Genomic DNA, 17591 nt, shown 5'->3' on the forward strand with positions numbered 1-17591 from the left:
CAACTTTTTTGCCAAACAGAATTCTCTCTTCTCTACCAGTCATTCTGGAAACACCATTCCATTACAACAATCCCTGAAACGTGTGGAAAGAAGAGCAGAGTGGCACTGTGTAGCGCTGCTGACAGACTCCCCAGTGAGTCACTTCTCTGTCTCAGTTATTCATTAGGTGCCATTTAGGAAAGCCTTCCCCCCAGGATGCTCCCCGGGAAGCCAGCCATGCCCTGTGGAACATTGCTGTGACAATCGAGTGGAACAGCCACATGGAGCACAGGTCAGCCTTGGCCCGTGCTCAGTGGAGCAAGAGCTGTGTCATGGGGACAGTGTGGTCAAGGGATGAAACAGCAAAAGGGACGGCTCAACAATACATGGGAGGGCACAGGGACAAAGGGGACAGTAATTCAGGAGCACTGCATGCACATTATCTTCCAGAGACATCAGCTGACAGGTGAGATAGGTCTCAAATACTAATTAAGGCAGATATAATAACTTTAAAAATCTATCTGTGAACTTCAGTCAGTTTTTGTGTGGACACAAAAAATATGGATCTGTACTAAGGAAGGCTTAGCACAGCTTTGGATATGTGTGTCACACATGCATAGATAAATGGCTAAATGACCTGATGCTGTGAGATTTACTGTCCCGAGCACAAATCTGACTAAAGGATACTTGTAAGATATTATGGAACGTCTGATAAAGGGGATCTCAGAACAATCCAAGCAGCAGCAGCATACAAGAAGGACAGTCACTAATCACCATAAATGCAGAAGACATTACACAGGAAGAGAGTTATGAGATTCAACCTAGCCAAAGAAGGAATTCTAAATTAAAGTACAAGAGCAAAAAGTGTAAGTTCCAACATGTATAAATACACAAAGTAGAAGCGGGTGAAGTAGAGCATTAGAAAATATGTGCAACAGGCTGCATTTGAGAAGGAGTGCCCCATGCTGAAGTCTACATGTTTGTGTGTCCCCCCAATATCATCTGAGCAAGGCAGATACCAGTGACTAAGGGAATTTCGTCCCTTAGTCAGATGCACATCATGTTGTTTCAACTTTTTATAATTTCACAGAAAAGAAAATTAATTCTCAGCATCAAAGGGACGGTCTCATTTGCACTGTAACAACAACTGATCTGCTGAAAAACCTCAACTGAAAAAAAAATCCCTCCACGCACTCAGCACAAATCAACAGCAAAGTCAAGGCCATGATGAGGCCCGAGAGTGGCAGGAGAAATGGCTGGGTGGTGCCACACACTACATTTCAAACATTAGCTAGGGAATCCAGGAATATACTTTGCATATGAAGTATTTTCTAGTAAGTATGACTGCTGGCATCAACTAAGCCTTTTATGATTTCTTCATTGTCTCCTTCAACTGAAGCATGAATGGCAAGTGATAACTAAGCCATTTACCAACTAAATTACCAACTATTACCAACATTCAAGACCCTCTTAATTAACTGAAGTTGAAGCCTGAGAATTTTCTCTCAAAAGAAACAGACATCAATCCAGCTGTGGAGGTTACAAAACAGCTTCAAAACAGCCTTATTTTTCCTTATTTTTGTATTTCCTTATTTTTCATGGCAGACACAGAAATAAGTGCACTGACTGGTGGAAATGCCAGACAAAACTGTGCATGATGAATCTTTCTCACTACCAGCAAAGAAAAATCATCTACTAAATACTTGGCTGGTCAAGCCTAGTGTACCACTGTAGAATTGTAAAGTTTGCACCCCATTTCAAAACCATGGAGTAGTTCAGTTCCTTCCAGTAATGATTAAGTCACGATGTGCTCCAGTTGCCGTCACCTGGAGAGAGGACAGCTCTTTCCTGTGACATGTCAAAGTCCTGGAGTTCACTGCCCAAGCCCCATCTAAGATTCCCAACAGAGAACTCTGTCTCTAAGTTTCTCACTTATATTGAAAACTGAGCAGGTTATGATGGTGGGAATCCTGTTTAAGATTGTTTTCTCTGTCCCCTGTCTCCCTAGCAGAAGATAGAGTTTCTGAAGTACACAGGTCCTGCGAGGGACACCATCCTGTTCACTTGGGCTACGCATGAGCATTGGTTGAAATATTTAATCCAGCAATCCTAAACTTTGTACGACAGCTGGAATATGTGCAATTAACTCAAAACCCTCTGAAGTAAAATTTAACTCCAGTAACATGGGGCTAGTTCAGTGCTACTGCTGCTGTATCATGTGAGCATTTGGCTCCTTGGCAGTACCAGCAGTGAGCAGCAGGCACTGGCTCATTCATAGGAGATGGCTGCCTTCCTCTCCAACCTGGTGAGTACCTGCTCACGCCTCCTCAGGCCTACAAAAGACAAAGATAACACAATACTAGAGATTCAGGCTCTTGAAAGATTTTCAATTCCTTTGTTATAGAGACCATCTTTCCTTTCCGTGTTTAAATGTCACAAAGAGCAATAGGGCAATGAAGATCCTGTTGCACTGTCTTTTCTATGTAACAAGATAAAATGAAATTGAAATGAAATGAAATGAAATGATGAAATGAAATGAAAAGAAATGAAATGAAAATTTAACAACAGCTCTGGCTCTTCCACCACTGATACTTTACTTTGTCTTCTAAATTACTGAAAACAATACTAAATATTAAGCACTCTGATTACTTTCCAAAATAATGAATATAGTAATGTTACAGCAAAAGGCTAAGAAATCATGACATAACCTTTTAAATAAATTACTTCCTTCACTTCATCAAAAGATAATTAATATAATCCATCAAGAGTTTCCATAATCTTTAAAAGGGAAGAAGTGATATGTCTCATCATCTGTTATGGTTTGGTGTACATTGGTTGCTGCCCATGGCACACAGGGAAAACGATTCCCTCTTCCCCATGTCCAGGTCTGACCCCTTTACCCAGCCCACCTGTCAGCTGGTGCAGGCACACAGTGAGAGTTGCACTATCAGCAGTATTTCAACCTTTTCAAACTCCTTTTCCTTCTTGCAAGCAGTGTGCTGGATTAGCACCTTACACCCATTTGCTCTGGCACTGTGGCTGATGGTTGTGCCTTGGCAGTAGATTAGAGGGATTTTGGAAAATGTTTACATTCAAAAGGATCTGAAGTGGACAAAGAGGAAAGACCAGCGTGGCTACAAAGTCTCAGGCCTTGCACAAAACTAGAGTAGTGAGAAGCTAATGGAGATTTTATTTTTGCTTTGCAGGTACAGTTCCGGGGCCTACTTCAAATGATCTTAGTGCTGGGAATTGGTGGCAGTTTCCCATATGGATTCCATATTTCTGTCATCAACTATCCTTCTGTGGTAAGTAGCCATCTCTCTGAGGCTGAGAGCACAAAGGTGAGAGCCTCTGTTCTCCCATAAACCCCAAATTTACTGAGCATTCAGCTGACATGTCTAGGCCTTTTCTTTGGCTGACAATAACATCACATGTAGGGAACTTTTCTTCCTTAAAAGATTTGGATAGCATTTTGTGTTTGAAATAAGCTCTTGCCAGGCAGTGTACAAGCCTCCAAAGGAGGGCACAAAATGAGCTCTCAGCATGCTCCCCAGGAAGCTTCCTGACTGATACACTGGTGAAGAATTTGCATTGTGATCTCAATGAACTTGTTTTACTAAAAAAGTCTCAAAGCAAGGCTAATATGAGAGCCACAGGCTGGTCTGAAGTACAACAGCCTGTTGTTGTATGTGAAGGAATCTTATAGCCATTATCCAGGCAAATCTCCTTTTCTTTTTCAGCACATCAGGAGGTTTATTAATGAAACCTGGATAGATCGACATGGGTCTCCCCTCCACCCTGAGACAATCATGCTGCTGTGGTCCTTCATTGTGTCTGTTTATGGGATAGGAGGATTCCTGGGAAGCCTCTGCTGTGGCTACCTGACTACAAAATACAGGAAGTAAGTGCTCCTGGTAACCACTCAGCAGCCAGAAAGTACAGGGAAATACCAAGGGGGCAAATAAGTCCCTTCTTTTTGGTTGAAGCAGCCCTGTTGAAGACATTTGATTTGGTTACCTGGCTCATCTACTTTTCCCAAGCAGCCTTCTGTCCTTTTTATCTGCCCTCCCCAGGAACTGTGCTCTGTGAGGGCTGCAGTCATCAGCACATCACCGGATCAGTGCCTCTGGGAGTAGTGGCATAGGGCCACATTCCCTTCAAGGTCCCTATCATCCTCCTAAAGATCTCCCAAGCTCTACAAACCCCATGAAGGAGCTGTGTGTCTTGTGTTGTAGCACACTATATGCAGTTACTCAAACACCTGGAAAATATCCCTATGTGACAAAGAAGAGTCAGATTACCATTTAAATACACTCATTTTGGGGTGGTGACGTTACATTAAATATTCAGACTGACTCTAGTGAAAATATGGAGAGAGGAGAAAAAAAATTGCTTGTCATTTCACTGTAAAGATATAATCAGCACCAAAACAATGTCCAAGAGACATCTCTGGTCTTGCCAATCCATTTTACTGAAAGCTAGTTCCAAACTATCTTTGCCACTGGACAAAGGAAGGATTCCTCACCAGTCTGGTCTGTTCCCGGTGCCTTGTGTGTAACACCACTAATTTCATTTGCAGAGAAATTGGCAAACATATCTTCTTGGTGTGACCCACTTAAAGATCTGCTCCACAACACACTGATCCAGGGGCCCCTCATTTGGGTCTCAACAAACCATCTAAACCCGCCTGCAATTGTGTTCTTTCCTAACAGGTAAGTGCCCCCAAGAAATTTCTTGTGGGACACTGCCTCATCCCACACACTGAGAGTCTCCCAAGACTGGAAACAGGATCCTGCACCTCTCCCATGGGTTATTTAACACGTGGTAGCCCAATTGCTGAATCGCAGCCCAAACACAGAGCCTCTGTGATCCTCGAATGTGCAAGGGGGCTCTTGTCTAACAAGTGTCACAGTAAAACATCTGAGTGCAAAAGACTTGGAGCCTGAGACACCAGGGTGGTGAACACACCAGCCTGTGATTCTCACAGAGGGACTTTTGAAATGAAATATGCCTCTAAAAAATTCTATTTGCCATCTCAGAGCACCCATTTAGCCAACAGTGTCATTAGCACGAGCCATTCTAGAATGGGACCTGTGGACTCAGACTGTTTCTGGGGTACAACCTGACATGAAGACTTACAGCCATTTAAAAATCTTGGTGACAAGCTCGGCCACTCCTTCAATCTTTTTCCCTACTTGTACTGTGGAAATGCTGACAAAATGTTCAAATTCTAACCTAAAAAAATTTATTAATTCAAATCTAAAAGACCATAAAGTTTTAAAGAACCATTTTGACTATCCTAAGTTGCAATTATTTCAGCCATTCCTCAAAACAGTAGGAATGGCTGTACCTACTTCCTGTCACAGCAAGAGTAGCCAAAAGAGTACTAGAGGTTCTCACTACATTTCACACTAAATTCTCAAGGTCTTTTTTTTCTTTTTTTTTTTCAGGAAAAAGTGCCAAATGTTCACCAACCTGATCATGTTGGTAGCTGCACTTTTCATGGCCCTCAGTAAAACAGCCAAATCCTTCGAGATGATTCTGGTTGGGCGCTTCCTCTACGGCATTGGTGCAGGTATGTCACCATGGCTGCAAGGCTGCAGGCCCTGACCTGCTGTCCTGGGCCTGTCCCTACAGCCATCCTTGAAGAATGGTTTTTAAAGCAAATAAATCCAGGCACTCAATAAAAGTGAAAGTATCATCTCTTTTGCAAGAAATTGTAACCTAAATAGCAGAGTGAATGGAAACAATATAAGAGAGGATGGTCAAAAAGTTAATGTTTTCTGAATATTTAAACTGCTATTTATCCTCTTGTATGTTCAAGGTTTTTCTCTCAATATACATCCCCAGTATGTAGGAGAGATTTCACCCAAGAAGTTGCGTGGGTTTACCAACGCCACTGTTGCTGTTTTTCTGACACTGGGAAAACTCACAGGACAGGTTGTTGGACTACGGTAAATTCTCCAATTTTTCTATCAGGTTACACTAAAGTAAAAATGTTTCTCTAACTTTATCCTCTCACCTAGTCAGTGACTGAGAAGCACTCTCCTCCTCCCCAAAACCTGTCTTAGCTTATGCCAGAAGAAAAATATTGATTGTATTTGAGGGAAATATAATTTCAAATATAGAAGGCAGAAAATTAGTTACTGATATCTGATTTCTTCTTATTTCCACACTCTTTCTACTAGGAGACTTCCCCTTCAAAATTTATTGTACTTACATAAAAAGCCTTAGCAAATGTTTGGCTCTTGTGGCCAAGCAGTGGTCAAATGAGTCTCATCAGCTCTCTAGATGTTATACTGGGTTCTAATGATATTCAGAAAGATTTTCAAAATATCAGATAATTCCTTTAAAATAAATTGTCAGAAACAAAAACAGCCAAATATGTGAAATCTGCCAAATTAAAATTCAGGGGTTAACTCCAGTGAACCCTTGAATGGAATCTGAGCAATCTTTATCACTCAGAAAAACTTCCTGAACATTCATTCCATTATTTCAGCATAATTTTGTTTCACATACACTTTCCAGGGAGATTTTAGGAAGCGAAGCTTTGTGGCCATGGTTGTTAGCATCTAGTGGACTTTCAGCATTGCTTCAACTGGTTACCCTTCCATTTTTCCCCGATTCACCATCCTACCTCCTGATACAGAAGGGTAATGAGGAAGCCTGCAGGAAAGGTAGAGTGTCTGCTTTCCTCACCTACTTCCCTTCATCTGCTGTGTCGCAGGGAGAGCCTCTGCAGCAGAGGAGGCAGGGCAGAGCCGTGCTGCACAGCGCAGTGCCCTGGAGCACAGGCAGCTTCACAGACTGCAGCCGAGGTAGCCATGGCAATGTCTGTGTTAACCTGGGCCTCAGGCCATGAAGACAAGAAACACAGATGGATATCAGCACATCTAACACTTCCCACCTTGGTGGGCGCTGCTTTATTTCTTTAAAGGGAATGGTTCAGGCAGCTGTCCTGTTTTGTACTGTTAAATAACAAGTGCTCAAAGGTTTATTTTGTTCACAATTAAGTAAACTCCATATTAGAAAGCTGTGCTATACTGACAAACGGACAGACAAAATCCTTCAAAGTGCTCACTGTCCCTGCAGCAACCAGATGGCAGAAGCAGCACCAGCACCTACTCCCATGGACAGGCAGCCTAAAGGGTTTAATGCAACCACTCCTGAAGGAGCTGTCCCGGTAGGGTAATCCTCTTGCCTCTTTCTCCCCTACAGCCATCAGGAAGCTCTGGGGGGAAGGAGACCACCAAGCAGAAATTGATGACATTATGAAGGAGAAGGGTGCAATGGCGAGCACGAAAACCTTGCGCGTCCTTGAAGTAATAAAAGAGCGATCCTTGCGCTGGCAGCTCTACATTTTGGTGATTGTCATGACCACCTTGCAGCTCTGTGGGATAAATGCAGTTGAGTGCTCTCTTTATCCCCACGACAAGAGAGGCAGCATTACAAACCTCTCAAAATCAATGTTACTAAACCAGCTTAGAACTGTATCTCAAATGCAACACCTTTTTTCACAGGTTAATTTCCTCTTTGCGTTTTTCAGATATACTTCTATTCTTTTGAAGTCTTCCACACAGCCAAGTTTGAGGAATACCTTATCCCATACGTGTCCCTGGGAGTTGGGTTTTGTGAGTGCTTGTCCTCCATACTGTGTGTAAGTCTTTTCGGATTTGACTTTGAAGGAAAAATTTATTGTGGTCAACAACTGTGCCTTTCCTTTCTTATAACTGGGCTCAGGGAAATTTTGCATAACCAAAGCCACATCTTCCTGCTTCTGCAAAACCACAGGCAGGATACAAAGAAGTATTTCCCCCCAAATTATTTGCATGAGTGTGTGTCTTTAGACTCACTTTTTCTGCAAAATAATAACCTTCTGATGTTCTGGATTTGATGTGTGTACATATGTGTGGATAATTTGACATATGCCAGCATGCAAAAGAGGGAACAGTCTAATAACAGCTTAGGGTTGACTAATAAACACAGCTTAAGTAATATTGAATTTGTTTTGAAGAAACTAATCAAATTCATTAGGAACTAAGAGGCTGTCAACTGACACTGATTTATGGCTATTGTTTAGACAAATCTTCTGCACAGAACATATGGAGAGAGGAGGAATGGTTTCCTTTGAGGCCTGGGGTTTGTGAGCCGTGTTTTCTGCTTTCCAGAGCACCCTCATAGACCGCTTTGGGCGGAAGGTGCTGCTCTGGGGTGGATACTTGCTGATGTGCTCCGTGCTGGCACTGCTCACCATGACCCTGTCACTGCAGGTAAAGAGGCAGCAGCCTCCTGGCCACTTCCCAGCCCCAGCCCCCCTTTCTGCTCCTAACTTGCAGGAGATGTATAAAATCTTCAGCCAGTGGCAGGAAGCACAGAGCTCTGCTATTCTGTCCTGTGTGTAATGCTTTGGTATCGCTGGCTTCTCACTTTTAGCATCGCTTTTTCTGGATGCATTACTTCAGTGTTATCTTGATCTTCCTGTTCGTTGTCTTCTTTGGAATTGGACCCTGTGAGTACATCAGTGGTTATGCTGGGAGGAAATTTGGTGTTGAATTGGTTGGCAACACAACTGGCAGAGGAAGAACTGGCTAGTGCCTTGCTAAAAAGTTCTGGAAATTAAGGAGGGAAGGGCAGACGCATTCAAATGGGGACAGGAAAAGGATGCAGACACCTCAAATTTTATTACTGATCACATGATATAAATAATTTAAAACAGTATCATCTTCTCCAGAGGGTGTGAGATAGAAATTTCAAAACAATTTCTAAATTAATCAGCTAAAAACAGGATTGTAGGCATTGCCAGGTATGTTAAAGTAATCACCTTCAATAACTTTACAAGTTAAGTTTCTGCCTTCCAACATGCTCCAGGTGGAAGTGGCCACAGGAGACAAAAGGGAGGCTGGGTTTATAAACCCTGCACCAGTAACAACTACCAGTGCAGTATGGAACTGCACAGATCCACTGATACCAGAAAAACTATCCCAGGACATACAAGAGGAACATAAATTAACTGCTGGATTCCATTTCTGGAATCAAGGCCTTTCACCCTCATAGCAGAGGCCACCTACCAACAGGTGACCTATTCTGCCTGTCTGTCCTCTCTGCCACTGTCACTGGGAGGAGCTTCAGCAGAAGCAAGGATACAAATAAAACTGGTGTGTGTTTGGCTTTGCCTTTTCAGCTGGAGCCACCATATCTGTGATGGTTGAAATCTTCAGCCAGTCATACAGACCATCAGCCTTTCTGATTGTTGGCTGCATCAACTGGATGGGACTCTTTGTACTTGGGATGATTTTTCCAGTCATTGTTGTAAGTGACTCTCAGGGGATCCCTCTTTGCAGGCTAATCTATTTCTGAATGCCAACAAGGGGCAAAATAGTAGCAGCAAATTGCAATGACATGCAAAGCTCAGCACTCTGTCCAAACACCAAACCTGCTCAGAAACTCCCCAGGCTTGTCAAGGAGCAGCAATTGGACTCAGTGGGAGCTCCTGGTTTGGTACCTGTCCTGGACTGTGTATTGAGCACACCTTTGAATCTGAACTTTTAAGACACAGGCTTGCACTAAAGGGAAGGGAAATAGAAATAAGTTTCTTATTTTCCTTACAGTTTCTTGCATTTCTGCCTGCAGGATAACCTTGGACCCCTCTGCTTCCTTATCTTTTTGGTAATCCTTGTTTTATCAGTAATTTTCATCTACCTGTATCTTCCTGAGACCAAGGGAAAATCAATAATGGAAATAAAAGCAGAATTCAACAAGCTGAACTTTGGAAAAAAAGAAACCTCTGTCACTGAAAATAACTTCCCTAAGGAAAAGTTGTCTTGCACCAAGCTCTGAATGTTCAGAGAAGAAATTTGCATCTCTTAGAAAAGACAGGAAATAATGTTGCAATAGAACTAAAAAGGAAACATTAAAAACAGACTGCAAACTCTTCTGTCTCATTTGGTTTTTTCTTTTTTTAAGATAGATATGAAATTCATTATTCTGGAGAAACACTAAGTACCTCATGAGCAGGAACCTGCTGGCAAACAGCTCAGAGAAGAGTATCAGAAATACAAAAGAACAAGTGAAATATTTTCAGATGAACCAAGGTAAAGAATGATTAAGAAGGCTCAGTGACCAGCAGTCATGAGGCTGGGGAAACACAGAAGCCTAAAGTATTTGGCTGACAGGCATGCAGAGGAAAAGATAAATACATGGTTTAGGGTGACCCAAGATGATACAGACTGAAAATTAACACCTCAAATTCAGAAAGCAAGTTTCAGCATGACAAAAGAGAAAAACATTGAAAGTGAAATCTGCTGCACAACAGTCCACGAGATGTAATGGAAATCTCAGTGGAAAACATCCCAGTAACTCTAGGCAGGGAGAAGCACCTGCTAAACAGAGATATTCTTGCATGCAAAAGTAAAATGGCTGCTATAAAATAAAGCAGACTCTGGAGAGCATCTCTGGTGTCTAAGGAACTGATTTTCAACCTGGTGCATCAACTTCTGGGAATTACATCAGATGTTTTCACAGAAGAAAGAGTTTGTTTTGGAAATGTTTTTCTTGTTATGTAAGCAAGCTGGGAATAACGACTGATTATTGTACCCAGCAGTAAAAATAGGTTGTGAAGTTCATTGGAAATAGTCTAAGTTTTTCCAAGTGACAAGTATAGGATGGCTTGTAACTAAACACTTTGGGTCATGCCACCTGCTTTCCTCTAGCCACTGAAGAAAAAATGAATCAATATTACAAACGACAGCTCCTCACAGACGGAGGTGTCACTTGTGTTTGTTTTTAACACTTTGGCTTAGGAACATACCCTGAAAAGGCTTTTTGTAAACCAGATTTTATTTCTGGGTTTTTTTAGGGTTTTCATTATTTTCAGAATGCATACAGGAAACACAATCCACAAACGTGGGCTGTAAATGAACACTGGCACAGTAATTTAATCTCCTTGACTTTTTATATATTTGCTGACTTTTAACAGCAAGGGTGCTACAGTGAAGGAACTAACTAGGAATCAACGTACCCCACACAATCATAGAATGGATTGGGATGGAAGGGACCTTAAAGATCATCTAGTTCCATCCCCTGCCACGGGTAGGGATACCACCATTTAGGTCAGGTTGCTCAGGGCCAGTCAACCTGACCTTGAACACAACCAGCTTCAGCACGTTCACACAGAAGTTTTCACTAATAAAAGTGTTTACTTCAGTTACACCATTCAATACAAGCATTTAGTGCAAGCCATAGAAAGCCTGGAGAAAATGGAGTGAGTAGTAAAGCTCTTAACTCAGAAACTACTTGGCACAAAGACACCCATCACTTTTAACATGGAGAGATGGTCAAACCATTTATTTTATCCCCATCAGCATTTTCAACCTGCTCTCCCCACACATCTCACTGTGAACACCCCCTGCCAAATGCCATCTGATCCCTGTCCATCGCTTCTCTCACATACGGCAGCAGTGAGAACTGATCCCAGCCTTGCCACACACTCCCTCCAGCCTGGATAAAGCAGCTCATGTCAGAAAGCCTGTGCATTTCCTATCTCTCAGCAGTTATGACTGTTATGGAACTATTTGCACAACAAAGGAGCAAGATGAAAACAAGCCTTCTCTGAGCATGTAGAATCCATCACGACAGTGGAAAATCAAGACTCTGATTTTAAGGCATCTTTGTGGTGACTTAGTCATGGCTCAGGAAAGGTCTGCACAACATGTGTCACTGGGGTATTTTTTTGTTATGGTCTATTCCACAGAGAGAGCTTCAGACCTCACAATTGAATAGTTCATCCAATTTTTAAAAAAACAATTACTAGGCTTGCATAAAGAGGTGCATTACAACCTGCACTCAGTCTCTGAAACGCTTGCTCTTTCACTGGTTTAGTGACTGGGCTGTATCCAAACACGAGGGGTCACTTTGGATGCTTTGGTTTCCAGAGGGCACAAGCTGGGCTCCCTCCCAGGCCAGTGCACTGGCTGTGCGTGTCAGCAGCCTGCAGATGGCACATTCAGCCTCACCCTCCTGAGGCACTCCCACCCCTCTCAATGCACCTGCTGAAGGTGTCCCTATTTAGAGGCCCCTGAGGTGCTTACTGGTGCAGTGGGCTGGGTCAGCTTGTGGGTGAGTTAGAAATAAAGCTGAGAATAAGGTGAGCTGGGAAAAAACCTGCTTGTGATCCAAAGGTGCCTAAATTAATTGTTAACACAAATATAAGCAAGGCTAAAGTTCCAGAATCTTTTGCAGGGGAGCTCACCCAACAATTATCAAAAGCATTGGGCAAGCCAGCACAGGTAAGTTCATTTGCTGAAATGTTTTCCTTTAGCCAGCTGTGCCTATGCAATGAGCTGTTTCTGGGTGATAGCCTTGATAAACTAATATAGCTAAAGACTCACCAGTACTTGCAGTCTTCTCTCTGGGAGAATATCAAATACTTCTTCACTGTAACGTAGCTTTGTTGAGGTCTCAAAACCCCGGACTATTCAAACTAGCTTTGTGTGGGATGACATTGCACGTAGTTTTCTGTATATGAGGACACTGGTTGTATGTGGGGATGTGTCACAGGTACCTGTGAAGATCTCTCAAGAACCTGGCTGACTGAAAAGCAAACCTCAGCCTCCACTTCCTTGCTGAGTCCTGTTGAATAAGTGCCTGCTAGTTGCCACCAAACTGCCTGTAGCCTAGTGGTTACAGTTGAAGTACAAAAATTATTTATTCAGCTTGCTTGGACATCTGGCAAAAATATCTGTGTGGCATCCTGCTATTTGTAGTCAAAATAGCAGAGTAAAAGCTGCCTGCTGGTTTCACTACCAAACTGCAGGGGTTTTACCTGCCAAAACACAGCAGGTAAAATATGGCAGTATGCTACTGAGGTGGAGTCCTGAAATACTGGTATTGAGATATACTGGTCCTTATACCAGTAAAAGGATTTATAAGGCTGTTATTTTCTTAATACTGACTGGTCACTAGTCACTGTATCAGTTGCTTACTGAAGGTTGTAGAATATGAAAAACTGAACGAAAACTTCTCTACAGAGCTGTAGACCTCCTAACATGAGCTGTACCTCAGTTGCTGTAGCAGCAGTAGCTTTAGTGAGCTAGCTGTGGATCTGTAGCTGCTTGTTTAAGCACTTTTTGTGCATATTCACAGCCCCTTTTCAGAAAATGTTTACTTTGCTTTGGGAGTGATGCCGTGAAACTGTGGAGAGAATGAAGTTTTGGTGCCTACAGAAAGGTTTGCTGGGGAGCCCTCAGAGCTCTTTCTCTAAGCACTGGGACACCTGAACACATCAAATTCTTACAAAAAAATTGATGTGTTTTATCCCTCTTTAAAAAGCCAATTTTTATCAGTCTAGCAAACAAGTACTTTCTGTTGGGGGGGCAAGGGATGTGTCTTGCATAACAGCTTCTGAATATAAAGCCAGAGGTCAGGGCTGGGATGCAGCAGGAACAGGTTTGTGCAGCTGTGTGGAAGGGCTATGCAATGGGACTTAGAAATATACAGGGAATAACAAAGAGATCTTTCTGAAGAGGACATACAAGCTCTTCGTGACAAAGGAGGCAATAGGAGAGTCTCTTAGTTATAACACAGAAAGAAGGAAAGGATTAGGGTGGGCTGGAATGCAGAGCTTTCCTCTCACAGGAAACCGCGCCATTTGGGAAAAATACGGATTTTTAATCAAATAGGGTTTTTTCCTACTGGAAAAACAGTTTCAAATCTTTTCAAACTGCTCTAAGAAGAAAATAATACTGATTAATGCCTCAACTTGATTTTTCTTTTAATAGTGATAACCTGCTTCCTAGGTAGGAGTTAAAGGCATGGATGTACCTACATTTGGCATAAAGTCAAGAGCACATGGTGTCCAGACAGGGGAGAACAGGGCCAAGCAAGTGGTACCTCAGCAGGATCTCCTTGGCTTATCCTGTACTGCTGTGGTCTGATGCACCTCACACCCAAACAAACTGTAAATGATGGCCAAGACTAATTACCCAGACAACTCCTGGTACTCAGGCTAGCTTGTTTTACCAAGAGGGTTAATTGCGGCTGAGTTCCAACGATGCGCTGCTAATAAACGTGGGTAAGAACAGCAGAAGGCAGATGAGTGCCAGAGGAACTGATCCCCAGATTCCCCAGTGTGTGGATCTGACACTGTGTATTAGCAGCAGGGAAAATCGAGGGCTGGTCATTAATATTAACATAGATACTTTCTTCTGTTTTTCCTGATAACAGGAACAAAAGCAGGATTAGGCTGTATTTTGTTTAATGAGGTGGATGTTGATTTAGGCCTCTGCCGTGTCAGTTCACATTTCCCTCAGCAGGGGAGCCTGCAGCAGGAGCCAGTGAGGTGCAAAATCTCTCTGGAACGCAATGCGGCAGCAGGACCATTGCACTCCCCCTCGGCCCTGACCTTCCCACACAGGCAGGGAGAGCCTGGTGGCTTGGAGGAGGTGCTGCAGATACCACACTGAGCTCCTGGAGCACCTGGACTAGGAAGCCTAAAAACTATGGAGTCTTTGTACTGGCCTTTGACACAGCAGTGAGGATCTTGGAGTAGAACGCAAATCTAGACAGTAAGATGTCAGCGTGTGAAAGCCTAGCATATCAAAAACATGCACTTATTTTCACTGCAGTTTAGGTACATAAATGCCTTCCTGTATTTTCAAAGCTTTTCTTAATACAGCAAAGAAAATAACATTCTTTTTCTTCTTCCAGTATCTAGCAATACAGAGCTCTCCTGATCAGGTGATGTCTGTTGGTGGCTCCGCAGACCCTTGTGCTATGTGCTTTCTCTATAGCATTGGAAAGATAGGGGAGCAGGAGAACAAGGTCTACTCCAAATTGCTTTGTGACATGATGAGCAAACAGCTGAAAATACCATCTGACAGGTGAGCTCATACAGCAGCTTGTCTGACATGACTTTCCACAGATTTTTAAAACTATTCATCCCAGGCTGGTCCTGTGGTGTCCTCTATTAATGTGCTGATTGAAGACATTAAATGCCAAGTCAACCGAGCAACTCCCCAGCTAAAAAGAAAAAAGCCATTGCATGAGCTGCAATGCCAATGTCCCCAAGCTGCAGAATTCCTTGGTTAAAGTGATGTAGGCTCAGGCACTGTATGAACCCACAGATACTGTGTGCACAAGACCCAGTACAGACACAAGACCGTGATCACTAGGAACTCCAGAATGAAAGTAGACGGGGCATTAAAAGGGGCAGGAGGAAGGGAGTGTAAGGCCTGGGAAGGACAAAGGCCCAGGGGAGATCTGCAGCGTGTCCTGGTGCAGGAACACCCTGAGCAGCCTGCAGCACTCTGCTCTCAGCTCTCAACGGTGCCTGTCTTCCAGAATCTATGCCAGCTTCTTTGACATCAGCCCTGCCAATGTGGGCTGGAATAACAGCACCTTCACTTGAGGAGCCCTGGGGTGACCAAAGCTTATTCCTGAACCCTCACCGTGGTTTGAGAACTGCAGTTCCAGTCACCTTCTGGCATCTGCCAAATGCAAAATGCATTGGTATCTTAGTTGCTGCTACTCACTGCTGTTTATCTTGTCTGCTGCTTAAATAAAAATGCAGCAGAAACCTTATGGCTGACACCTTCTTATGCTGGGAAGACCTGTAGTTGAGATGGAGGTCAAAATACTCTCCAGAGAAACTTTTCTTTCAAAAAAAGGTTTAGTCATATATGAACACTCCTTTTGCCTTTGCCCTGCACTCAAGAGCCAAATTTCAAGAAGAGATAAATATATCTTGACCTGGTTTCAAATGTTGCACGTGGACCTGCCTTCAAAAGGAGCAAAGACATGATTACCACTTATTTAAAAGGGATGGATTGCAGTCCAGGCCCTCTTTAGGCCTAACACTACAGGGATATCTAGCTGAGTAGCAGAAAAATTTGTGCTATGAGTCTCCCAGGCCTCAGCCCAGGCAGAGGGAGTGAGTGGAAAAAACCACTGCTCGCTGCTGTGCCCTCCCCTTTTCATCCATTGAGCAATTTGTAGTGACAGGGAAGATTAGAGCACAGCTCAGAAAGAGGCAGAGGCACAGCAAGCCACAGTAATTCCTAGGGACTGAAGTGGTGAATTAATCATGAAAGGAAGATTTGCATACAAATATTTATTATTTAAGCCCTTGGTCAGATAAGATCATTTGCTTCCAAAGTAAAATAAAAGATTGAGTAGAGATGTTTCCTGAAATTCTATAGTTAAGTGTATTGTGAGTTTTTTTCTGGAAGAGCAAAGCTTATCACACCCCCGTTCTGAACTCTATTGTTAACATCCCATTGTGTCCCTACCACAGCTTTGCTTTGCAGCCATGGACTTTAAATACAGACCTGCACCTCAAACAACAAAAATGCTTTGTTGGGATAACAAATGGAAGCTGCTTTGGTGAAAGTTTCTTTCTTAGTCAGGGAGGCAAAAGAGAATGCAATTGCAGATGTCTCTCCATCGAGTGACAGCATAGCCAGAGGCTGCCATTCTGGGCCTGGCAGGCTCAGGGCAAGCACACCAGTGATGATGTTGCCCTCAAGCTTTTCTCCCTGCACAGGTAGAATCCCCACCCCACCTCCATACAACAAACCTAGGAGGCAGGAAGGCGAGAGGAATAAGTGGGACTATGCAATGGCAGGGAGCTGAGGATATCAAAGGCAGGAAACTTAATCAGTTCTTAGTGCCTGTTCTTAAGCACTGTTAATCACTAGAAAAGAAAGTGCTCTAGTTCTCAGCATTATAACCGGTGTCACTCCAATGCACTCCCGTATGACACCATCCCTTACCCCTCATTCAGGGCTGAGTGCTCGCATCTGTAGCACGTACGTGGGGGCAAGCTTTCTAGCAGCAGCAGCACACGACTGCTGCGTGTGCAATGTCTGGGCAGAGAGGGCACCGGGCCTGATCCTCTTTAGCTTTCCTGTGAGTCATTTCGTGAGCAGAGCAGCGCTGCCGCCGTCGGGGCAGGCAAGAGCCAGGCTGGGAAGCCGTGCCCTGGCAGCCTACGTGCATCGCATCACACAGCGCGGCGTACGGCTCGGCTCTGCCGCCTCCCACCTCCAACAGGCACGCACCAGTTCATTCCTAAGCAAAACACAATTCAGTTCTGCCTCTTTCCAGTAGAAAAATATGATGTGAAAATGGGGAGGCTGAAGAGCAATAGGTAATTTTTAATTTGACTGAAATACATTAGAGAATAATTTATATGGCAAGCAAGGCAGACGTTTCTGCTTACACCGAGCTAAAGCTGTACGCACAGTTAAAGCAAAACTGCTACAAATGTTACTTTATTTTGAAAAAAGAAAAAAAAATTCTCAGAGTCAGCGCAAGTATCCCTTTTTGCAACTGCCAAGCTGCGGCCTATATCCCCCTCTGGCCCTGATCCCGCAGAAACCAGCGGGAGTGCCACAGCGGCAGCATCACATGCGCTGACACCGGGTTATGTATGAGCTGCCCAGAGCGCCCGGACCCCGTTCCAGGAAGGAGCCTGCAACAAACCCTCAAAAAATGCTCAGTGGCAGTAACAAAGGAATAACGGCGGAGCGGGAGAGACCCCTCCGCTCGAGAGCTGGCCGCGGGAGGGGTCAGCACGCCGCAGCGGGGGCTGCAGACCGCGGAGCCGGTGTGAGCGT

At 43.6% G+C, this 17591-nt stretch overlaps 2 protein-coding genes across 3 annotated transcripts; both read left to right on the forward strand.

Moving 5' to 3' along the window:
* The first annotated feature begins 2147 nt into the window (after nucleotides 1-2147).
* Nucleotides 2148-9911, forward strand: LOC119707544 (solute carrier family 2, facilitated glucose transporter member 11-like). 2 transcript variants are annotated; one of them, XM_038152677.1, is made up of 12 exons: nucleotides 2148-2284; nucleotides 3186-3284; nucleotides 3720-3880; nucleotides 5430-5554; nucleotides 5804-5933; nucleotides 6508-6656; nucleotides 7198-7385; nucleotides 7526-7636; nucleotides 8148-8249; nucleotides 8413-8488; nucleotides 9161-9288; nucleotides 9610-9911. In XM_038152677.1, the coding sequence occupies exons 1-12, from the start codon at nucleotides 2261-2263 to the stop codon at nucleotides 9814-9816; spliced, it is 1500 nt and encodes a 499-aa protein (XP_038008605.1). In that variant the 5' UTR covers nucleotides 2148-2260; the 3' UTR covers nucleotides 9817-9911. The 2 variants fall into 2 exon arrangements, with proteins under 2 accessions (XP_038008605.1, XP_038008606.1); XM_038152678.1 differs by lacking the exons at nucleotides 5804-5933; nucleotides 6508-6656.
* A 393-nt stretch (nucleotides 9912-10304) lies between these two features.
* LOC119707616 (macrophage migration inhibitory factor-like) lies at nucleotides 10305-15466 on the forward strand. Its single transcript, XM_038152869.1, has 4 exons — nucleotides 10305-10331; nucleotides 12156-12263; nucleotides 14683-14855; nucleotides 15316-15466. Exons 1-4 carry the CDS (start codon nucleotides 10305-10307, stop codon nucleotides 15380-15382), a joined length of 375 nt encoding a protein of 124 aa, XP_038008797.1. The 3' UTR covers nucleotides 15383-15466.
* The last annotated feature ends 2125 nt before the right edge of the window (nucleotides 15467-17591 follow it).

The sequence above is a fragment of the Motacilla alba genome, chromosome 15, assembly GCF_015832195.1.
Source record: "Motacilla alba alba isolate MOTALB_02 chromosome 15, Motacilla_alba_V1.0_pri, whole genome shotgun sequence".
NCBI lineage: Eukaryota > Metazoa > Chordata > Aves > Passeriformes > Motacillidae > Motacilla > Motacilla alba.